This window comes from Pelodiscus sinensis, chromosome 3 (assembly GCF_052426305.1).
Source record: "Pelodiscus sinensis isolate ZL-2025 chromosome 3, ASM5242630v1, whole genome shotgun sequence".
NCBI classification, from domain to species: Eukaryota; Metazoa; Chordata; order Testudines; family Trionychidae; genus Pelodiscus; species Pelodiscus sinensis.
The window spans coordinates 58222770-58247766 of record NC_143054.1 but is presented as its reverse complement, the minus strand read 5'-3'; the positions used below and the strand labels follow the sequence as shown (position 1 = coordinate 58247766).

The 24997-nt window shown below is 45.2% G+C and overlaps 1 protein-coding gene across 1 annotated transcript in view; it reads right to left on the bottom strand.

Annotated features, from left to right (window-relative positions):
- PHIP (PHIP subunit of CUL4-Ring ligase complex) overlaps window positions 1-24997 on the bottom strand; it is a 308497-nt gene that overhangs the window by 83542 nt on the left and 199958 nt on the right. The window contains exon 23 of the mRNA XM_075923789.2: window positions 6197-6431. Coding sequence (XP_075779904.2) covers window positions 6197-6431 — 235 coding nt within the window. The remainder of the gene's footprint in view (window positions 1-6196; window positions 6432-24997) is intronic.

The window sequence follows — 24997 nt, the reverse complement described above, 5'->3', positions numbered from 1 at the left end:
GAATGATGGAGGCTAACGTCACCATCCTGAGCCTTGAATTACTTTTGAAAGCATTCTGAGCCCTCTGAGGTCTAGGATGGGGCGAAGGACCCCTTTGGATTTCGGGATGAGAAAGTAACGAGAATAAAAACCTTGCTCCTGAATGCGAGGAGAACCTCTTCTACAGCCCCCAAAGACAGGAGCAAAGAGACCTCCTGAAGAAATAAGTACTCATGAGAGGGATCCCTGAAGAGGGACAGGGAAGGAAGGAGGAAAGGAGAGGAATGAGATAGAATAGCCCCTCTGCACCATGTTGAGGACCCAGCGGTCCAAAGTGATGGAACACCAAACAAGACAGAGAGAGAACAGCCTATGTGAGAAGGGGCAATCTAGCACTGGGGCTGGTAGTCCGTCCTCAGGCGCACCTTCAAAAGCCCAACCTCAGGCCCTAGGACTTATTAGGGGGTCCTTGGTTTTGGTTAGAGGCTAATCAAGGGAGCCTCTTAGGGCCCCTGGCGTTATTCCCCCTACTCCTCCATCTGCTGTCAAACCTGAGGCCTTTTTGGTACCCCCTCTGTGACCTCGGGTTCAGCAAGCAACACTGCTGGGCGGGGGTATGAATATCCAGGGACTTCGGCATCGCCCTAGAATCCTGAAGACTGTACAACTTGCTATCAGTGTGCTCTGAAAAGAGTCCTGACCCCTTGAAGGGCAGATCCTGGAGCATTGTCTGGACTTCAGGAGGAATACCAGAGACTTGAAACCATGAGCTTCTGTGCATAACTATGCCCGTGGCCACTGACTGTGCTGCCGAGTCTGCTGCATCCAGGGCAGCCTGAAGGGCCATCCTCAAAACCACCTTTCCCTCCTCTGTCAGCGCCACAAATTCTTGTTGGGACCCTTGAGGGAGCTGGGATTTAAACTTATAAACGGCCACCCAAGAGTTGTATGCGTATCTGCTGAGCATTGCTTGTTGGTTCACAATTCTCAGCTGCAGACTGGCCACCTCATAAGCCTTTTGCCCTAAGAGATTGAGTTTTTTGGGCTTCTTACTATTAGGGGTGGCCCAGTTGTCCCTGCCTCTCCTTTTGGCAGGCGGCTTGCACCGCCACTGAGCCAAGGGGCAGGTGGGTGAAAAGATGTTCATGCCTGGCCTGTGGCACAAAACACCACCTTTTAACCCCTTTTTGGGTCGGTGGCATGGAGGCTGGGATCTGCCAAAGGCTTTTTGTGATTTTTGCAACTGTTTTATTGAGAGGGAGAGCAATCCTCATTGGGGCATCCACTGTAAGGATGCCTATCACTGGATCTGAATCCTCCTTGACCTCCTTGGCCTGCACCCCCAAGTTCCGGACTAACCGCCTGAGGAGTTCCTGATGCGATTGCATGTCCATGGCCAGGGACGGGTCTGCCAAGGCTTTGTCCAGTAACAAAGATGAGAGTCCTTCCATTGAGGTCACCTTTCTAGGGGCACAACTAGCACAGGTTGAGTGAGCTGCACTTAGGTAGAGCCCACCAAAGGTGGATGCTGAAATGGGCATGCAGAGCCCTCACCCGATTCATAAGTGGGGTAGCCAAGAGGGTAGCCCTATTGCACAAGTACGATGAGGCCACAACCATCCCAAACTTGAGGGGCCTTGGCCCTGGGCTTGGTGGTACCCCAATGGGGTCCAAAAGGGCCAATGAGTCGGCATCTGCAATTGTGGGGGCCATGACAGCACCGTAGTTGGACTGACCCTCCTTGGTCAGTGCCATGAACAGGACCGATGCCGAGACCTTGATCTGTGCATGGACCTTGACCTCCGTGACTTGGCAGAGCAATGTGAAGAGGTCCCAGAAGACAAGGATTCCAAATTCGACTTGGAGGAGTACTCTGCTGCGGACCAGGGTGGTGCTGCAGACGACGGATGCTCATGGTACGGATGCTCATGGTACTGGCTGTGTTGCGCCAGAGCTGACTGTTTGTCCCAGTGTGGTGGTGGCGGCACCAGCAGGGGCATAGACGAGGTCTCCAGTACTGGGAGATGCAGCTTTGGTGGCACTGGAAGGGCAGTTATTCTGATCCGCACCAGATCCTGAACTGGTGGGGCCGGTGTCGTCATTGCAGTCAGTGCTGGACAAGATTCACATCCCGGTGACAAAGGAGGCAGCACCGAAGGCAATGCCGGGGCCATCCCAACCCCTGGTGTTCTCGGCCTGCATGAGCCTCCATGCTGTGGGGTGCTGGCCTCAGGAAAGATGTGAGTTCAATTAACTCCCGGGCTGACAAACGTTTTTGGCATTTACGGCTGTGAGACCTCCTCCACGGACAGGTCTGGGTTGCCGGGCTCGGCCTGCACCTATGGCATGCCAGAGATGAAGCCACAGCATGTCCCCATAGCGGACATACCCCTTGGTCCTGTCTCGAGGGTGATCTGCCTCTTCGCGCCTTCTTATATGCACTCAGTGCCAGGGACTGGGATCGGTGCCTTGGCACTGGCCAGTGCTCCAATGCCGAAGAGTGCTTTGACGTATATCCATCATCCTGGATCGACCCTGGTGCGCTCCTCACCAACGGTGCTGACTCCAGTGCCAGTGATTGGAGTTCCGACTCTATTAGGAGTAACTTGAGTATAGAATCCCGTTCTCTCCAAGTCCTCGGCTTACAGGACTTAAAGATCTTGCAAGAGTTCGTCAAGTGGCCTTTTCCCAGGCACTTTAGGCACTCTTTGTATGGGTAACCGCAGGCCATACACTTTGAGCACTGCAGGCAGGGTTTGAAGCCCTGGGGTCCCAGCATAACCCCCATGGTGGGGGAACAATGGGAATGTACTATCTACTAACTATTCTAACAAAAACCTCAATAACACTAAAGAACTATTTACACGAGACAAGAGTGCTAAGGGCACACTTGCGATTGCAAGCCAAGTATTCCAGCAACCAACACAAGTGGTAAGAAAGAACTGAGAGGGTGGGGGGGGACCAGCAGAGGAATATATGCATGGTTATACCAGTGCCATTCCAGGGGGCTCCTTGGCTGGCCCAACAGGTACTGCTAAGGCTTCCAAAACCTGTGCACATAGCGTGCACACCCTAAGTGGAATGGACATAAGCAAGCACTCGAAGACTAACAGGTAAATTCCTCATTTTTGGAACCATGGAGAAGCCATGCTGTGCATTTCAGAGTTTGATATTCAGATGGCATGTCTTGCCATGATGCTGCGTTAGGAGGGAGGGGGATCGGTTGATCTATTGAATGGTAGTGCAGGTAAGAGAACCAGGGTTGTCTCGGCCAGGTGGGGGCTATTAGAATTACTGTGGCCTGATTCAACTGAATCTTGTTGATCACCCTAGAGAGTAGGGGGATTGATGGAAAGGCATAAAGTAGGGGAGCTGTCAAGTGAATAGTGAAGGCATCCCCCTCTGACCTCTTGCCCTGCCCAGGAGCAGAATCTGTGGCATTTGTGGTTGAGTACTGTTGCAAAAAGGTCTATTATTGAAACTCCCCACTTGCAAAAAACAGAGGATTTCTCACTCATGTTGCTCTGAGAAATGTCTGCTCAGTTTGTCGGCCCTCACATTCTTCTGTCCTGGTATATATGTGGTGGTTGGAGTATGTGGTTCCTGTTCCAAAATCTGATTGCTTCTGCACATAGTGAGCATCATCGGGCACTCCCCTATCGACTGATGTAAAACAAGGGGTGTGTTGTCCGTGAGGACACAAATGGTTTTGCCCTTTATCAAAGGGAGGAAGTGAGAGCATGCCTTGCAAATGGCCCTGAGCTCCAGGATTTTGATATGAAGGTGCCTCTCCAGTTGGGGCCATCTGCCCTGTATTGTCATTGTGCCACAATGGGCACCCCAACCCAGAAGCGATGCATCCATCATTATTGTTACAGACAGATCCGGAAGGTGGAAGGGTATGCTGGCAAGTAGGTTGGTTGGAGAAGTCCACCAGTTGAGAGGTTGTAGAACTGGCAGAGGAAGTGAGACATGCCTCATGGTTGGTTTAAAATGTAGGTCGTTGCGAGCCAATGCTGTAGACGGCACATATGTAGCCTCGCAAATAGGATTACAAAGGTTGTAGCTGCCATGTGCACCAGTAATTGGGAGGCACGTGCGGGCTGTGGAAAAGGGAGTATGCTTGACCTCCCAAGTAAGGTCGCATAGTGCCTTGAATCTTTGTGATAGCTGGCAGGCTCTTGCTGTAACTGAAACTAGAAGTGCTCTGATAAATTCTATCTTTTGTGCGGGTTGTATGGTAGACTTGTATACATTGATAAGTAGGCCAAATGGGAAAAAGCATTCTCTGGTAGTGGTTGTCATAGCTATAGTTTGTTGATGTGTGATTAAACAGTCATCGAGGCAGGGAAAGATGATGACGTTTTGTCTTCTCAGAAAAGCTGTGACCATGGCTAACATCTTTGAGAAAACTTGAGGGGCCGTGGAAAGACCAAAGTGAAGGACCCAGTATCGGTAATAGTCTTGACCTACAACAAATCTGAGAAATCTGTATTGCCTTCTTCTTGGTGCTTGGTTGTGGATCCCAAAAGATTGCAGCATTACTCTGGAGTCCTTCATAGAGTGAAGAGTTTTGCTGGTGTTAACTGCAAACAGCTTCTGGCCGTCAAAGGGCAGATCATCTACTGTAGATTGAATCTTCCTGAGAAATGAAGTGGAGCTAAACCACGATGCCCATCTCATTACTACTGATGTTGCTGTAGAACATGCAGCCATGTCAGTGTCGTCTATGGCAGCCTGCAATGCTGTTCTTGAAATTTTGTGACCTTCGGATATCAATGCTATGTATTGTTGCCTCAGCCTCAGGAACGTCTGCAACAAAGTCATTCCATTTGGTGTAATTTCTATAATTGTATTTGCTCAATAAAGCGGCGTAATTTGAAATGTGAAATTGTAAAGTAGAAAACATATATATTTTGTGTCCAAATGCATTGAGTCTTTTGCTTTCACGGTCTGATGGAGTAGACTAGTATTGTTGTTTGGATTTTTGTTTCACAACCTCCACCAAGAGAATTAGGTGCTGGGTGGGGAAAAAAGGAATTGTGACTCTTTGGGTGGGACATAATATTTCTTATCAGTTCTCTTAGCAGTAGAAGAGATTGACACTGGAGTTTACCACAGTGTCTTTGCAGGTTCCATTTTTGCTGGATTGATTGGCAATGCTATTTTTGATGGTGTTACTGAGTGAAGTATGTCTGTTAGGTTGTGTTGATTTTCCAGAACCTCCTGGAGAGGAATGTTCAATTCCGCAGCTACACCTTTAAAAAGGTCTTGGAAATGTGTAGTGACGTCTGAAGTCATTGAAGCTGGGGCCATACACCCTTTCTCCACTTGTGGGAGCGTCCTTTGGGTCAGGAGGAGTCACATTCTCTTGTGAAAGTGGTTCTCCCTGTATTTGTTTGGAGAGGGAATATTGCACTCTGTTTCTTCCAGACCCGCTGATGTTTCTAGTAAAATTGCCATTTGTCCCAGTATTGCCAATATGGGTAAAGCTGAGGTGGAGGTGCCCAGGGACTGCCATAATACGGAGGCATATTCCCGAATCTGGGAGAGTAGATACTCTGAGCTGTATAAGGGGAATTCTCTGGTGAAAAACCCTTAGAGAAGTCATTGTCAGAGTTGGACAATGACTGGTCCCAGACTTAACCCTGCTGCAGGTCTCCAGTTTAAATGTAGTAGCAGCTGAGCTGCCTGTGCACCCAGCTCCTACTACATTTAAACTGCAGAGCGGCAGTGGGGGCCCATTATTGACTAATCATGTACTCGATACAAATTGTATCGAGTACATGATTAGCCAGTTACCCACTACTTAACATCCTTACTTCCTGCAAGGCCTTCATACTTGCAGTTGATAGCAACACTTCTTTATCTTCTTGGGCTCCATAAAGTGGCCATAAAGTGGTAGTCACAGAAAAGTTTGAATTCCTGGTTGTAGGAACACCAATACATTCAGGAGGTGAAACACCTCAAATATAGAGAATAAAAATAAGCACTACAAAAACAACTCAGGCAAAGAAAACCATTACATACAAAGCTTATAACAGCCAATTAACATTCATGATAGCCAATATTTACATAAACAAAATTTAAGATGTATTCTCAAATTGTTAGAAGGTATTTTGGTTTTGCATGAACTCGTGTTAAATTTACCCATGCCTTTTTACTTCCTTTTGTAACACTATGAATAAGTGTCCTATAATTATAAAATGTACTCAACCTTTTTTTTTCTCTCTTTAGGTTTCCTTTTCTTTGGTGATGTTGTCAGTTCATCTTTATCTTCATTCCCTTTTTTCCTTTCCTTTTTAATTTGCTTCAGCTTCTGTTTTTCAATCCCTTCTTCATCCTCTGAACTGCTCTCTGCTTTCTTGGTTTTAAGTTTAGGTATTTTCTTTGGTGGCTGCAGATTAATTCCTGCATCTGCGGTCCAATCTGAGTAATCACTGGAGTATTCACTAGAGTTGATGAATGAAGGGAATAGATGGAATAGAATTAAAAAAATAAGGAAAGAGCAAATTCCTTCACAAAGAAAATTCAGAGTAAACAGCTTTATATAATATAACCACAGACAAGATCATTAAGATTGGAGTTAAGTTTGTAGATAACTAGTAATACTATTAAAAGTTATAGTTTAAAAATGACTATAAACCCATAATATTTTAAGAGAAAGAAAATTAGGACTTCAGTTTAAAACATTCTAGGATGTTTGGAAATTCTTTTTTATAGTGCCAACAATTTTAATTTAATCTCTTAAGAGTTTTTTTTTTTTAGTCTTTTACCAATGGAACTGACCATAGTTCACAGATTTAATAGGGACCACAATGATAATCTAGTTTGACCTACAGCATATAACCTGGGAAAAAGACCCTCAACTTAATTTCTACATCGAGCCCAAAACTATAGTATGAGCAACAGTATATCTTTCAGAAAGATCTCTACTCTTGATTTAAGCAGTTCATGAATGATAATCCACCACATAACGAGGTAAATTATTACAGTGGTTAATTACCTTTACTGTTAAAAAATGTGAATCTTGGTTTTAGTTTAAATTTGCCTGTTTCAGTTATAACGAGTACGTCTCAAATCTTTTTCTGCTAGACTAAAGCATTGTCTGCTATCCCAAGTCTCACCTATGAAGGTACTTACAAATTACAGAGTAATTTCTTCAGGCTTTTCATGGATAAACTAAACAGATCATGCTACTCAAGTGGCATATTTTTCAGACAGCTAATCATTTTCTAAACTGTTTCCAATTTTCAACATCATTTCTGGGTATTCAGTAATGGTATCATTAATGTCATATACATCTCCACAGTCCTACTTGATATTTGCCTATTTATATGTATCTGACCAACATCAGCACACTGGGAGCAAATGTACAACTGGTTATTTATCACTACTTACTATTTTTAGAAGTAATAATATAGCAGAACCTTTGAGCCCTAATATATACCCCATCATGCAAGGTGCTGCACTAACACAAAATAAAGAGGTCTCTCACCCAAGCATCTTACAGACTGAGTACAAGAAAAGAGACAAGAAACGGATACAGACAAATGGGGAAGTACTATGACTCCTTTCCAGGATACAGTCACTCCTTTCCAGGATACAGTCTAGGAACTCATAAATATAACTTACATTCTTGATTCTGATACTTCTGTGATGGAATGCACTCCTGTATTTATACCTTACACACTACTGTAATAATTGATGTACAAAATATACTTTGTAGGATATCATTTCATAAGTAATAACTAGCTGGTCAGTAATATCATGGTAAAATGAATACAGAAACATTATATATTAAGTTATGAATGTAAGATGAAATCATGACTGAAGTGTGTTTACCAGACAAGTCTGGGGAGTGGGTAAATCATTTTCTCAAAGACGAAGGACAAGCTGATGCCTCTACCCAGGTATCATCAAAGCTGATGGGCAATCACCTGTCAAGTGGCCAATCTTCAGCAAGGAAGAGGGGCAGGAACAAACAGATCTGCATCTTAGAAAACAACAGCATGAAAGCTCTATCACCATGAGATGCCTTGCCTTGTTTCTGTCACCAGTGGGAAAGAATTTTATTTTGGGGTAACCCTCAGGAAAAAGCATTTCAAAGGGTGACTGACTAAAAGTGAGGTGCAAAACCACCCCAAGTGTTCTCTCCTTATCCACTTCTCTTTCACTTACAAAGAAAATAGAAACAGCCTTTGGAAGGAAATCCTGGAATGAGACTTTGGTCAACAATGTTACTGGGACCCTCTGGCAAGTATTTTCATCTAGAACCAAGTCTAATCTGTTAAATTTTAGTATTAGGAAGTGTTTTGTCTTTATTTCTCTTGTAACTATTTCTAACTTTGATGCATTATGTGTGTACTCACTTAAAACCACTCCATAAGTTAGTTTCAAAACTAACTAATCAAAACTAATCCAACGTTGTTAACTGTGTGGGTAACTCTATTTAGGGTAGCAATCTGTTGTATATTGATCCACTTAGAAGGCTAATGGACTCAACACACGTGGACTGTCCAGAAGAATAATTTTTTAGGGAAATTTGGGACTGGGAATATGTTGGAGGTCACCCTACAAGTAGTAACCAAAGCTGCTGAAAACTAGAATGTGGCTGGTGTATGGCTGACAAACTGCTGGGCTGTGACTATACACAGATAATCAGGGTGTGATCTGCATGGTGGCAGCTTTTTCTGAGTTGTCCGGTGGAAGCTACAGCACCAAAGACTGAGAGGCACTCCAGATTGCAAGTTCGATACAACCTCTCATTGGTTTGGATTACACCTAGGAATGTCACAAGCTTACATTCAGCTATATCCTGTCTGCAATAGTGGCCAGTACCTCGTCATCTCCAGCCTGATCCTAGCCTACATATTTATTCCTGCCTCTGGAAATTTCCACTACATGCATCTGACGAAGTGGGTCTTTGCCCACGAAAGCTCATGCTCCTACACTTCAGTTAGTCTATAAGGTGCCACAGAACTCCTCGTCGCTTTTGCAGTATCACAGGGGAAATTTATACAGAAGGTAAGGTTACTCACCTGTGTAGTAACTAGAGTGCTTCAAGATCGTTGTCCCCATGGGCGCTCCACCTTAGGTGCTTCAGCACCGCTGAGCTTGAGGCGGGAGATTTGTGACAGCAGTACCCTGTCTGGCCAGGCGTGCAGGGAGCCGGTGTGTGTTCTGAGGAGGCGACTGCGCATGTGCGGACGGCTCCCCCTCCCCTCCCCCCCCAGTTCCCTCTCTGACCCGGACGGGCTGTATTCCGAAGCAGGAGGAAGGAGTGTGGGTGGTGTAACACCCATGGGGACAACTCTCTCAAAGAACTCCAGTTACTACACAGGTGTGTAACCTTCCCTTCTTCTTCAAGGAGTGTCCCTATGGGTGCTCCAGCTTAGGTGATTACGAAGCAGTATTTGTGGTGGGAGCTTCAAATGCTGAGCTTGTGAGGCTGAGTATTGTGTGGCCAAATGTTGTCTCTGACTCAGCAAATGTCTGTATAGCATAATATTGGGTGAAGGTATGTGTTGACGTCCAGATAGTAGCCCTACAGATGTGTTCTGATGAGACACCCTGTAGGAATGCTGCTGTGGCTGCCTCTGCCCTTGTCGAGTAAGTCCGCACAGTTGGTTGGGGCTCTCTCAGGGCTATGGTATACGCTAGTTTAATGCAACTAGACAATGCACTTTGAGAGTCTGTTTCAACATAAGCAATCCCTGTGTTGATGAAACAAACAGCCGTGGGATTTTTCAAAAGGGTGCAGAGAACTATCCAAAATAACCACTAGATCTATTTCCTGAGTGGTAACAGCTAATTTAGAACCTATCATTATACATGTATACTTGGGATTATTTTTTCCAATATGTATTACTCTGCACTTATCAGTGCTAAATTTCCTTTGCCATTTGTTTATTATGCACCCAGTTCTGTGAGATATCCCTGTAGTTATTCACAGTGAGATTTGGACTTAACTCTCTTGAAAAACTGTTCTCTGCAAACTTTGCCACTTCACTATTCATTCCCTTTTCCCAATCATTAATGAACATGCTGAGCAGTACAGGCCCCAGTGCAGATCCTTGGGGGAAACTTACTACTTACCTCTCTTCATTGTACACAATGACCATTTATTCATATCCTTTGTTTCTTAATCAGTTACTGATCATTCAGAGAACCTTCCTTTCCATCCCATAACTACTTAATTTTCTTAATTTTCTTAACAGCCTTTTGGGAGGAACTTTATCAAACGTTCGGAAAAGCCAAGTACGCTAACTTGGCTAGATCGTTCTTATCCACCCCATACTGACACACACAGATAATTTTAATACATTGTGAGATATAGCTACCCTTTACAAAAAGTGTGCTGATGCTTCCCCAACATACTATGTTCATCTATGGTCTAGTAATTTTGTTTTCTACTATAATTTCTAGCAATTTCCTGGTACTGAAGTTAGGCTCACTGGCCTCTAACTGAGGAGGGGTGAGTCCGCCCTGGAGGAGGAGCGCAGGAAGTTGGCCCCAGGGGAGACAGTTGTCTGGGAGGGGGCTTCTGGTAAGTGGGCTGCTGTTGAGGGAGCAGGGTCTGGACAGGTAATGGGATGGAGGTGGGGCATCTGGGCAATAGGTAAAGTACAGGAGCAATTTGGGGGTGAGGGTGGTGGATCTGGGTGGAAGGTAAAGTACAGGAGCGAACTGGGGGTGGGGGGTGCAGGGTTTGGGTGAGAGGGAGGGTGCAGAAGTGGGTTTGGGGTGCTGTGTCAAATATACTATAGTTCTCTGACGGGGTCATCACGCATGTGGATGAGAGGGATCCTGGGGATATAGTATACTTAGATTTCCAGAAAGACTTTGACAAAACCCCTCACCAAAGGCTCTTAAGTAAAATAAGTTGTCACGGGATAAGACGGAAGGTCTTTTCATGGACTGGTAACTGGTTAAAAGACAGGAAACAAAGGGTAGGAATAAATGGCAAGTTTTCAGAGTTGAGAGAGGTAACTAGTGGGGTCCCCTCAAGGGTCTATCCTGGAACCCATCCTATTCAACTTATTTATAAATGATCAGGAGAAAGAGATAAACAGTGAAGTAGTAAAATTTGCAGATGATTCCAAACTGCTCAAGATAGTTAAGACCAAAGCAGACTGAGAAGACCAAAGCTGCTTCAAAAAGATCTCACCAACTAAATGATTGGGTAACAAAATGGCAATTGAAATTTAATGTTGGTAAAAGTAACGTAACGTACATTGGAAAAAATAATCCCAAATATACATACAATATGATGAAGACTAATTTAGCTACAACTACTCAAGAGAGAGATCTTGGAGTCATTGTGGATAGTTTTCTGAAAACATCCACTCAGTGTGCAACAGCAGTCCAAAAAGCAAACAGCAGTCCAAAAGCAAACAGACTGTTAGGAATCATTAAAAAAGGGTTAGAGAATAAGAGAGAGAATATCTTATTGCCTCTATATAAAACCATGATACGCCTACAACTTGTATACTACATACAGATGTGGTCACTTCATCTCAAAAAAAGATATATTGGCATTGGAAAAGGTTCAGAAAAGGGCAACAAAAAAAGACTTGGACTTTTCAACTTAGAAAAGAGGAGACTAAGAGGGGATATTTTATAGAGGTCTATAAAATCATGACTGGTGTGGAAAAAGTGAATAATGAAAAGTTATTTACTTATTCCCACAATATAAGATCTAGGGGTCACCAAATGACATGAATAGGCAGAAGGTTTAAAACAAACAAAAGGAAGTTTTTCTTCACACAGCGCAGTGAACCTATGGAACTCTTTGCCAGAGGATGTGGTAAAGACTAGGACTTTAACAGGGTTTTAAAAAGAGGTAAATAGATTCATGGAGGTTAGGTCAATCAATGGCTATTAGCCAGGATGGGTAGGAATGGTGTCCCTAGCCTCTGTTTGTCTGGAAATGGGTGTCAGGAGAGCTATTACATGACGATTACCTATTGTATTCCCTCCCTCTGGGACATCTGGCATTGTCCACTGTTGGCAGACAGGATACTGGGCTAGATGGACCTTTGGTGTGACCCAGTATATCTGATCTTATGTCCGGTGAGAAGACAGGTGCAGGATGGGTCAGGGGATTGGGTCACCTACCTTACACAGCTTCCAGGGAGGTGCAGGTAGCTCCCCACAGCTCCGTATACTTCAGGGAAGTGCTCCCTGCAGGCACCACCCCCTGCTGCTCCCACTGGTTGCAATCGCTTTCACTGCTGGCTGTGATTCCATGTGCCCACAGCTCCTGATGTCCCTTAACTCCAAAACATTGATACAGAGGATTGCACTACAGCACAAGATGGAATAATTTGGGTTTATGCTCCATGTGCGCATGCACGTGCCAGGTGAGCTATCCTGGCTTTGGCCTTTTTACTATTGATTTGTACAGCATCAAGACAGAGAGCCTTCATGTAACTACAGTTGTGTGTCTCTCTAGCTGTGTGAATGCTTGTGTAATTGTAGGACTAGGATTGGGTCTGCAGCAGCACAATGAGAGGAAGCTAAAGCTGCTGGGTCAGAAGCCTCAGTGGTACCACAGTTCCAAGTGGCACCCCAAGGGGAACCTGACACAGCTTCCACTTCTGAACCCTGGGTCTCTGGTGTTGCAGCTTGTAATAGTGTTGAGATAGTAGGTATTGAGGAGATCAAGACCTGTGCTGTGGCTAAGAAATGTATCTCCTCTTCCATCCCATAGAATAGATTCCTAGGGAGCATACGTGGCCTAGGAATTCTTTAAGGTGTGAAGAGAAGAGTCTGTCTTCTTTGTGAAGAGCTTGGGCCCGTCTCACAGAAGATCTTCCACCATTATCTGCAATTCTTTGAGCAACTAGGAAAGGAGTAACCAAGAAGTCTCATTACCATTGCCATAAACACTGAGCAGGCCGCCGTATCAGTTGCACCACTCTGGCTACAAAGTGACCCTGTCTGACAATGGTCAGAAACTGCTCCTTCTGCATCTCTTTTAAATGTTCCAGAAATGCACTGCATTTGCCATAATTAATAACATCATATTTGGCCATGATGGCTTGGTAGTTTGTGACTCTAAATCACAATGTCACTGATGCTATGCCTTCCTCCCAAACTGATCTAAACTTTTCCAGGCCCAACAGTATGGGGTTGACTTGGCATGATGTTGCATGCCTTGTGCATTAACCACGTCCACTACAACAGTGCTGGGTTGCAGATACTAAAAGAGGCTGTCTGTCTTTTTGGGAGGGATGTAGTATTGCTCTCTTGCTAGGTGGTAAGGTGAAAGTGTCTTCTGACAGATGAGGATGGCACGATCTAGAATAGTCTTATTAATTGGCAGAGCAATTCTTAGCAAGAATGTTTGAGTTTGTGATGTGTATCTGTAACCTCCTGTAGGGGAACCTGCAGTTCACTGGCAACACTCTGAGTAAGGTCTTGGGAAACTGTGAAATCATCAACTGGCGGTAAAGGGGAACATTATAGCCTCAGACAACAAAAGACAATTAAGTTTGATGGAGAGGTAACTTCCCTTTTGAGCCTTTCTTCCAATTCCTCAAACATTTCCTCCACTTCTGGTTTGGGGGCTCTGGACAATGACACTGTAGGAGATGATTTGGCAGGCTCTTTCTGAAAGACACTATACACACGCAAAGTATGGGATCCGTATGTCGCCCAGGGATCCCCAACACAGCCCATAGGGAGATACAGGTGGTGGTATTACCAAAGGGGGCCATACCATATTACAATCGTGGGTTAGTTGGATGAAATTGACGAGGTCCCTTATATTGTGACAGTAGGCCATGATGAGAAGCCAGAGAAATAACATCCTCCCGGTGATAGAAATGTAGCCATGTTAGTCTGGTGTAGCTCAAACAAAATACAGGACTATGTAGCACTTTAAAGACTAACAAGATGGTTCCTCCTGGTCACTGTCAGATTTGTCACAAGTTGGTACTAAACAGGGTATTGTGGTGAATATTCCCTAGACTGAAGGTTCTCTCGGAGCCACTCCTTTAGAGGCAGTACAGTAATTTGTTGTTGCCTTGGGGGGAGGAGGGGGAGAGGAGAGTAATGGCTGCCTTAAAGGGTGGTATGTAGATGCCCTGACATCTCCAGTCAGCACTCATTGTGGAAGCACCCGTAGGTTTCTGAGTACCATGCTTCGGTGATGCCAGTGCCAAGGTGGTCGTACTGTGGAAACCCTCTTGTTGGCCAATGACTCCGTTTGGGACCATGGAGTCCTTTTCTTATGCCTTTTTGTGGGGAAATCTGCTGGTTTCTTCTGTGACTCTACCCCTTTCAAGTTGAAGGCTCTGAAGATGATTCAGGATTGACACTAGTCCTCTGAAGGGTGAAGTACCATCTCCAGAAAGAGGAGTCCTAACTTTAACTCCCAGTTCTTGCAAGACCTTGGCTTCAGCTGGTGGCAGAGAACACTTCTGAAGGTATGGAACTCTCCCAGGCACTGGACAAAGCAAAAATGTAGGTCTATCACAGGAATCAACTCCTTGCAGGAAAAGTACCTCCTGAAACAAGAAAAGCTTGGCATGCACCTGTGGAAAAGGCTATAATCCACCAGCAACGAAGAATGCATAAAAGTGGGAAACATAACTAAAGATCTTTCATTCTTTCTCCTAATGAGGAGAAAAGGAAACAACAGCTTTGGAGAATAAAAGAAACAAAAAACCACTATGAGTGCTGATGACCCAGATCATGAAGGGATAATTGCTCATTCAGATCCAGGCCAAGGCCAGCTGAGAAGAAACTATAGAGAGTTCACCCACAACATGCTTGATTGCCTGGGGGCAGATCACAAATGAAGGAAGAAAGCATGTGTGGGCTGAACAGATACTGCTACCTAAGATTTCCTGATCCCAGGTAAAGGGGTGCAGATAAACCTACACACATTCATAGGGACACTGCTCAAAGAATCACCTTTAGTTTCTTGACTAATTTTTCTTCTCAACATCTTGATTTTGTATTAAATGAGTGTTTGAATACTTGCTCTTTGCACCTTCCCCTTCTAGGATTAGTTTAATACTCTCTTCACTACTCTAGCTATCATGCCTCTCAGGAATTCGGCTTCCTTCCTACTGAGGAAGAGGCCTTCCCAACTATAGTCCCCTCTGCCCATGAAAAGTGCTTCACAAAACCAAAACTCTTCACTTCCCACTACTTTTCTAGACAATAGCCACCCAGAATCTTCTGCCTTCTGTCTTCCTTCCCTCACAGAACTGGAATCATTGCTGAGAAGATCACATGGGCATTCTTCTTATTTAGCACACTTGTGTGATCCCTCATGTCATCTATTAGCTGTGGAATCCCCTACCTCATTTCTGAATGGCAGCATTCGCAAATGTTTTGAGGGAGAGGCTATTAAAAAAGGACACAGTTTTCTACTGCAGCAATTCCTTCCACTGCTGACACAGAAAAACCACGAAAGGACTCTGAGAAAACTATGAAGGTAGGCAGAAAATGTGAATATGCAGAATCATCTTGAAGAACTCCAGTTATAGGTAACCAACTTCCTTCTTCGAACTACTAAGCATATTCTCACTTATAAGTAGCCTGATAAGTAATGCTGTAAACTCAGGTGGTGGGAAGAGTCCTAATTAAAAAAGACTGGAGCACAGTTTTACCACCCAGACACACTACGTATATTTGGGCAGGCAGTCCAAGCCACTGCCTGGGATACCAGAAGCTATGCTGCTGTTTTAAAGATTCTAGCACAAGCAGAACTTGTGCACATCTGTCTTCCCAAGCTAGGAAGCATTCTGCTTCCACCTGTAGTGTCGACTAAGAGGAATTAAGTAAGTCATCAGACTTTCCAAAACACAAATAAAAGTTATAACCCTGAGTAATGGGAGTCGATGGGAGAGTTTCTCCTGTCGACCTAGTTTGGTGTGGACCCCGTGGTAAATAGATCTGAACTATGGTGACTTGAGTTACACAACTAACATAACTCAAATTGCGTATCTTAGATCGCCTGGGAACTTACAGTATTGACCAACCCTAACACGCACTACTTAAAGAAGGTTTATCTTTAGGTTGTACCAGTCTGTGCACTAGCCATCAGTGGGAAAATACTGAGTCACTCTAAAAAGAACTAACACCTGTCTTTTGAAGGTATACAATCTCCAATTTGACATTGTCTTGATTATTTTCAGGAGGTAGAGTTCTTATTGTGCTGACTGACCTGCTCTAGTTAAAATGTTTGTCATGAGGGGGAGAAAAGGGAGAAAAAGAAGAGATCTGAATTATCAGGGTAACAGAGCAAAGTTACAGTGATGTGGAAGCCTTAACTAAATATTTACACACCTTGCCAAAGTTTTTAAACTACAAGTTTAAGTTCTTTATATTTAAACTTTCTTTTGTAAAAAATGAACACACTGTAATATTAATTTTAAATGATCATGATACCATCTGCATGTTTTGTTAGTCTTTAAGACGCTACTAAACTATTTGTTGTTTTTTAAGTTTTTCTTGTTACAGACTAACTCAGCTACCCCCTGAAGCTATTAATTTTAAAGTAACAGGATCTAATTGCAACTCTACTCCAGATGATTTTTTTATTTTACCCCACTAGTTCAAAATATTATTTCTATGTTTTCCTAGCATAATTTTAAGTATTCCTTTTTTTTTAAAAGGGTTTGAATCATAATACAGAAGTCTTCCAATTCACAGAAGCATATAATTATCCTGAACAGAGGTAACCAACATATGGATCAGTAATACCATAAACAATAAAAGCAAGTTACTCACCTTGTGCAGTAACAACGGTTCTTCAAGATGTATGTCCCCGTGGGTGCTCCTCTGTTGGTATCAGGCTCGTCCTGGCGCTGCAGATCAGAGACTTTTCCAGAAGTATCTGGTTGGGTCGTGCATGCCTGGCAAACAGTGTGTGCCGTTCACATCTTTGGAATTTGTACACACAGCCCGACTCCCCTCGGTTTCTCTGTATACGCCTGCTTGCGTGAAATTGATCTAAAGAAGAGGGGAGGAAGGGTGGGTCGTGAAGCACCCACAGGGACACATCTCAAAGAACCGTCGTTACTGCAAAAGGTAAGTAACTTCCTTTTTTTCTTTGAGTGATGTCCCTGTGGGTGGTACACTGTTGGTGACTACATAGCTATACCCACAATATGGTAGGTACGTTTCAGATTATGTATTCTGAACAGATGACAGTACTGCGCTAGCCACAGCTGACCTTGCCTCCCAATTGTGAAGAGGTTGTATGATGCCTCATGAAGGTTTGGTTAGATGACCATGTGGCTGCAGAACAGATGTCTTTAAGATGGACTTCCTTCAAGAAGGCAACTGACGTAGCTATGGCCCGGGTGGAGTGTGCCCTGGGAGGCATAGGAAGTGGCCTGTTTCACACAGAGTAACATCAGGCAATGCAGAATAATATTTATTTGGAGATGCATTGCAACGATAGTGGTGTTCCCTGAGAATGGTCTGCTAACAGGAAGAATAGGGTGTGTGATTTTCAGAAAGGCTGTGTAGAGTCAATATAGAATGACAGCACCCCCCTGAACGTCAAGGGAGTGCAAAGCAACCTCTTCATAGAAGGCATGACACTTCAGGTAGAAGGTAGGTAGGTTGATACTCATTGATATGGAATTCCAAGCAGACTTTCGGCAGGAAATAGGGATGGGGTCAGATTACCATCCTGTCCTTGTGGAATACAGCATAGGGCAGTGTGCTATCAGAGCAGCAATTTCACTGACTTGTCTTGCGGCTGTGATGGCTATTAAGAACAGTGTTTTTCCTGTTAATAAAGAAAATGGGCACTTGGCCAAGAACTCAAACAGTGATCTAGTTAGCGTGTTGAGTACGAAATCTAATTTCCACATGGGAGGTGGATTCAGGTTTTGCAATCCCCTAAAAACCTTCTAGAATTCAGGTGGGCAAATAAGGAGAAACAGTTGATTGGAGGGTGAAAAGCTACCAGCTCAGCGAAGTGTACTCTGAGGGAGGAAACCGATAGACCTTGTCATTTCAGATGCATGATGCAGTCCAAGATTATATGAAGAGGAGTGGAAGTTGGTTGAGCACCAATGGTGTTACACCATGCTGTAAAATGCTTCCACTTGTAGATGTAAGTATTATGGGTGCTCTGTTGTCTACACTGAAGCAGGAAACTATTTACCTGTTGTGAGCATGTTTTCTCTGCCTCTGAGAACCAGACAGAAATCAAGCCGTCAGTGGTAATGTTTCTTGTTGGGGTTGGAGAAGGGAGCCTGCATTCTGAGAGAGATCTGGGTGAGTCAGAAGCAGGTAAGGAGGTTGAAGAGACATCTTTAGGGAAACCAAGTTTGCCTGGCCGACACAGGAGCTATGAGGATCACTGTGGCACTGTCTGACTCTATCTTCCAGATAACCCTGGGTATGAGTGGGATCGGAGGGAATGCATAGTACAGTCGAGCCTTCCACGTGATGAGGAAGGCATCGCCCAGTGAAGCCGGTCTTATCCCAGCTCTGGAGCAATATTAAGGGCACTTGGTGTTCTGATGTGTTGCAAAAAGATCCACTGTCGGAAACCCCCAGCATCGAAATAGACCCTGTAGCACCAGTGTATTAAGCTCCCACTTGTGGTCTACCACAAACTGACAGCTGAGAGCATCCACCCTTGTAATGCTGATCCCCAGAAGATATGATGCTACTAGGTTGATGATGATGTGGATGCACCAGTTCCATAGGTGAACAACCTCCGCACAGAGGAATGGAGAATGGAGGCCGCCTTGTCAATTGATATAAAACATGGTAGTGACATTGTCAATGAGGATGCATACAGCAGAACCCTGAATGTGCTGAAGGAAGTATCTGCAAGTATCTCTCTCCGTGCAGCACTCTAGAAAACTGATATGCAGGCGAGATTCGTGAGCTGACAATCTGTCCTGGGTGAAGTGGTGCTACATACGTGTGCCCCAGCTCAAGAGAGAGGGGTCCATGGTAATTTGTATGGAAGGTGGTGTCTGGTGTAATGGATCACCTGCACGGAGGTTCATGGATCAATCCACCATTGTAAAGAAAGGAGAACTTTTAGAGGAACTGACACCCGTCTGTGCACATGGTGCTTGGATGGGGTATGAACAGATGCCAGCCAGTCCTGAAGGCAGCGAAAGTGCAGGCGTGCATACCTGATGACATATGTGGTAGCAGCCATATGGCCCATGAGGCAGATGCAGGTTAGAACTGTGACTGTGGGACTGACCATCATAATCAAAAGCAGGCTTTTTATGGCTTTGAAGCACTAGGTAGGAAGATATGCTCGTGCCCTGGTAGAATCCAGAATAGCACCTATGAACTCCAGTGATTGTGTGGGATGCAAGGTGGATTTTTGCTCGTTTATGATGAGGCAGAGAGATTCGAAAAGGCTCATAGGAAAAAAAGGAGTACATCTTGTGTTGCTTGTATGAGGCAGTCATGTAGATAAGAAAAAATCATAATGCCCTTACAACACAGATGTGTCGTAACCACAGCCAGAGTTTTCGAAAAGACTTTGGGGGTAGAGGAAAGACCAAAAGGCCCAACACAGTACTGAAGGTGTTCTGAAGCGACCGTAAAACAGAGAAAGAGTGCGCTGGATGTATTGTTATATGGAAGTAAGAGTCTTGCAGGTCAAGGGCTGAAAACTAGTCTCCTTTGCCAGTGCCGAAATGATGGACACAAGTGTAATCATTTTGAACCATTGCTTTTGGAGGTATTTGTTTAACATATGGAGATCGAGTACGGGTCTCCAACCACCCATTCTTGTCTGTGTGAGGAAATTATTTTAGTAAAAATCCCTGCTGTGGTATCGCTCTGGCACTTTCTCCAAAGCTCCTATGTGTAGGAGATGTTCCACTTTCTGCTGTACAATAGCTTCTTGAGAGAGACCCAGAAGAAGAATAGTGGGCGGGAGGGGGGAGGAAAGAGGGAGTTGATGGAACTGATGTAACATATTTTATGATTTCTAAAACCCAATGGTCTGTAGTAATTGCTTCCCATCGGTTGTACAAAAGGTACGAACAGTGATGAAAAATCATTATGTGAGGCACTGGTGGAATGGAGAGGTCATGTAGGCCCCTGACCAAAGCCTCAAACCTGCTGTCTGGGGGCCTGTTGACTGGACGAATGGGTGGTAGGGGCTTGTCGACATTGGTTTCTACCTCTGGCATGATACTGGTCAAAGGGTCATTGCTGCTGTCTAGCATATGAGAAATCTCTCTGCCTGTGGTATGGAGCATAACGTTTTCTGCGGTAAGGGAGTGCGTACATTCCAAGAGCATGCAGCGTGGTAAGGGAATCCTTACTTGAGAAAAAAACCTCATTGGTACTTGCCACAAAAAGTTTGTCCTTATCAAACAGCGGGTCCTCAACTTTGGTTTGCAACATTTTTGGGTCTCCTGTCACCTATAGCCAGGAGGTATGTCTCATTACTACTGATGTAGCTGTTGCTCTTGCCACTGTATCAGCATCCAATGCCATCTGCAGTGCTGTGCGAGATATGGTATACCTTTCCTGGACCATGGACTTCAGGATAGGTTGCTTGTCATCAGGAAGATGCTGCATTAGGTCAGTCAAATTGGCATAGCTATCAAATTTGTGATTACACCATGCTACTTGCTAATTTGCTAGGCAAAACTGAACAGGGGAGGAAGAGTATATCTTCCTACGACACAAGTTGAGATGTTTATGCTATTTCTTGTGGGTAGAGGGCTTGTACTGTGGGTTCTTAAATCTTTGGTTTGCAGCATCTACGACCAAAGAGGTAGGTTGTGGGTGCAGGAATAAAAAGTCCATGCTCTTTGAGGGCATGAAATATTTTCTGTCATCCCACTTGGTGGTAGGCAGGGCTGATGCTGGAGTTTGCCACACGCCAATAGTTGCTTCCCTGATAGCTCTGTCAATCAGAAGCACGATTCTTGCTTTTGCAGATGTTTGCAGGTTCTTTAGAAGCCTCTACTGTTCCTCTGGAAGCTCTGACAGAGTGACCTCTTGACTGGTAGCAACTCTCTTGAAAAGATCCTGAAATTGTTTCAGGTCATCAGTCGAAGGTGTTTCATCTGGGATAACAGCCTCAGCAAGTGAAGATGACAATTTATCAGTTGGGGAAGGGCCTCACTGGTCATGGTTGACGTCATCAATCTGCCCTTCCTCGGTCTCCAAGTACTCTGATGGATAAAGCAGACTATGAGGAGGAGAGGCTGGTGCCAATCTATGGGCAAGAGTTGATGGTGTCCAGGGGCAGCATGGGGACCAGCATGTAGGGCACTGAGGGTGACAGGATCAGTCTGGGTACTATGGAGGATGGTGAGAATGTCATGAGCAATGGATGTCATAAGGAGTGTTCAGTCTTGCCGGGGAGGAATGTTAGGAAGAAAAAACACTCCCACGGTCATCTTCATTGTGGAATAGTGTAGGTGAACAGGGAGAATGTGGAGGTGGTAATAGAGAACAAGAGGCTTGTCTCTGCAAGTCATTGTGCGGTGATCTCGAGCGTGGTCTTGAGATTGGTACCAGTGCTTCGTAGTCGTGTTTATGTGCAGGATGGTGCCGGCTAAGTGAGGATTCCTGCGATACCAATGAATGCGGTGCTGGTGGAAGACACATCGGTGCCGATGATGAGGGCTCCTGTTTCAGGCTCAGCGAGCAAGGCAGGGGCCTAGCCAATTTTGCCCTTGCCTTTATCGGTGTCGAGGTAGTGCTCAGCACCTGAGGTGCAGACGGTGCCAGCAGTTTACCCAGTTTCCAGACATCATCAGCTCTCAGTGCTGCAGGTGCCAGTGCAGAAGGCTGTGCAGTCTGTGGTTCAGTTCTGTGACCAAAGAGGTATGGGGTGCCAGGTGACGGAGGTGCCTGGCTTCTCTCCGGTGCGGAGTCTGGGAGGCAAGGAACATGTCGGGAAGACTCTTTTTTGCGGTGGTTTAGCAGGAGAGGGGGAGCTCACTGATTTCTTTTGTTTACTGGGAGTTGCCTGCTGAGTACTCCCCTCCTTGGTTGTTTGGAGGCTCAAGGGCCTTATCAAATAATAGCATCCGCAGCCTAAGCTCCCTATTCTTGCACACTCTGGCTATGAGGCTGCAGGAAAGCATTCATTTCTGCGGGACGTGCACCTCTCCCAAGTACTGAATATAACACCTGTGGCCATCCGAAGCGGGCATCAGGTCACAACACTTGTCGCATTTCTTACATTCTGGTGAACCGAGCATCTCTTGTGTCCATGAAACTCACTTTTTTTTGTTTAACTGGACTTGGCTCTGTCTCACCAGTCTCAAGTCTATGAGTGCATTTTTTTTTAAATGAAATGTTGTTGTCAGATCACCCTTTAGCCCATTGCCTCTTAGAGGTGCTAACGGCCTATTTAGATGAGGAAAGAAAATCTCTTTTTTTTGGCTAGCAATTATAGATATAAACAATAGGAAACAAAAACTTTTAACTAACTCACTCAAACACAATTCTTATCTACAGGTATGTTAAGAGGAGGAGAGGGATCAAGGTCCGTCTGTAACCAAGGGGAATATGAAGAAACTGAGGCAAGTTGGGCCGTGCGCACAAACTCCAAAGGCACGAATGGCGCGTGCCCCTGCCGTGCATGTGCGGCTCAACCAAATACTGCTGGAAAAGTCTCCAATCTGTGACAGCAGGATGAGCCCAACACCAATAGTAGAGCACCCACAGGGACATCACTCCAAGAAGAACAACAAGATCATGGTGGTCCTACCATTTACTTCTATTAGGCTGGGTCCCCCAGGCTCTGGTGTGCGAGAAGTATATGGGGAGTGTCTTTCTCCTTCTCAGTCAGGGGCCATATCAGTGAGGGTGTGGGTTTATTTATTTATTTATTTATTGCTTCTCACTTATGTGCTGCCCCCAACTGACTCTTTGTTCGGTTGGCCTCTGACCCAAAAAAGATTACCCATGTCTGTTCTAGAGCCTAGTATTATGAGGCTCCACACTTTTATCGGGATTTCTAGGTAATGCTATAATACAATCAACAGCTGCAGTATACACCACAGCCACCACCATTATTTTGCAATCTTGATTCTTTACATTATTTGTTGAAAATCTAATTCAATTCTTCTAGCATAGTGAGCAGCAGTATTTCCACACACAAGCATTTTAACAATGATCTCCCATTCCTCCTTAATATACACAGATTATCTTAAATCAAATGGTATTTCTTGGTATGAACTGTCCACATCCATTTAGATGGCATTTCTATTTCCTTCACAACTGATGTTAAATTCCCTATCTAGTTTCTGGGTGCATTTCCTCCTTTTAAAAACAAACAAAAATCAAAAACAAACAAAAAAACCAGTGGAAGACTCTTGTTTTGCCTTTTTTCTTTCCAGAAAATCTCCCTTCAATCTAGTAAACTTGACCGGGCAGAATTTTTTTTATTTTCCTATTTCAACTTTACTTAATAGTAATTTTGAGTATCAGAAATCAAATCCTACATTAGGTAAACAGTTAAAATTTAATACATTTCCTTAGAACGGTTGTTCTCAGCCTTTTCTGACTTCAGTCTCTTGGTGATGAACAGGCAGATATATATTGTGCCCATCTTACAATACGGTTTACGCTGTATAAACTGTATTTTGCAGTGTGTTGTAGCTGTGTTGGTCCCAGCATATTAGAGAGAAAAGGTGGGTGAAATAATATCTTATAACTTCCCTGTACGTCACTGTCCCTCACAATGATGGCATAGCTCTCTGCCTCAAATATTTACAAGAAACCTGACAACCCTAAGATATCTACTCCATACACATTGTCAAACTCATCAATTTCATCCATTCCATCCTCACCCATAACAATTTTACAGTCAACACTTTGTCCAAACCGTAACAATAGCCCAATATGCTAACTTCTTCATGGGTCAATTAGGAGAGCTGAAACGAATGATATACAGTAATTCCTCATTTAACACGTGCCTCAACAGGTTTTCGCGATAGCACAATTTTTTTTTTTAGGGTACGTTTTTTGAATTACACGACCATTCCCAGAATAACACAATTTCTCCAGCCAGCTTGTTCCCAGCGGCTGCGTGGGGTTCCCGTCTCCCTGAAAAGTGGCAGAGGACTCGATGCTCGCAGAGCCGTTACCCGCTGACTCCCCCTCGCCAGACGCCCTGCCCCCTCTCCTCCGCACCCGCTTGGAGGCTGGCGACTGGGTTTCCCCAGCCGGCCCATCACCGGCAGCTGCGTGGAGCTCCCCGTCTCCCTGAAAAGTGGCGGGTTCACTGCTCGCTGCGCCATTCCCCCCTCACCGGACGCAGTGCAGGTCCTGGCAGACCTGTCACAGGGGCATACTCCCAACCCAATCCCCCTCTTCTCTTCTCTCCTCTCCTTCCTTTCCCCAGAGCCAAACACCTCCCCTCCCTACTGTAACCCAGTCCTCTTTCTCCCCCAACCTTACGTCCCAGTCCCAACAGACACCACCGCTTGAAACACAACCTCCACCTTTTCCATTATTTTCAATGGGAAAATTTACCCCGCATAACACATTTTCACTTAACACGATCATTTTCTGAAACATATCTATAGTGTTAAATGAGGAATTACTGTACCTGAAATACACCAATGGTATTTTCATCCTCTGTACAGATAGCTTAAACCCTGTGTGACGGGGTGGAGCAACCCCGCCACTCGAGCGAGGCAGATGGGGCCGCCGCGGAGCCGGCAATCAGCGCGGCAGGCCCGAGCGGGGGCGGAGGGACACGTCATCACGCGGCGCCGGGGCGCGCCGGTGATGACGTCGGGAGGGCAACGCCAGGGACGGCAAGGGGAGGGGGGATAAAAGGAGCCGGGGAGGCCAGGGGAAGGGGGGCGGAACCGGCGGGGCCAGCGGACCCGACTGAGCAGGAGCCAGCGGCAGCGGGGCAGGAGCCAGCGGCAGCGGAGCAGGAGCCAGCGGCGGCGGAGCAGGAGCCAACGGCAGCGGGGGTGAGACCTGCGGCAGCCAAGCCAGCCGGAGGAGGGGCCCGAGCGAGGGAGGAACAAGCCACGGGAGCCAGGCAAGGAGGCAGCCGAGGCAGCGGGGG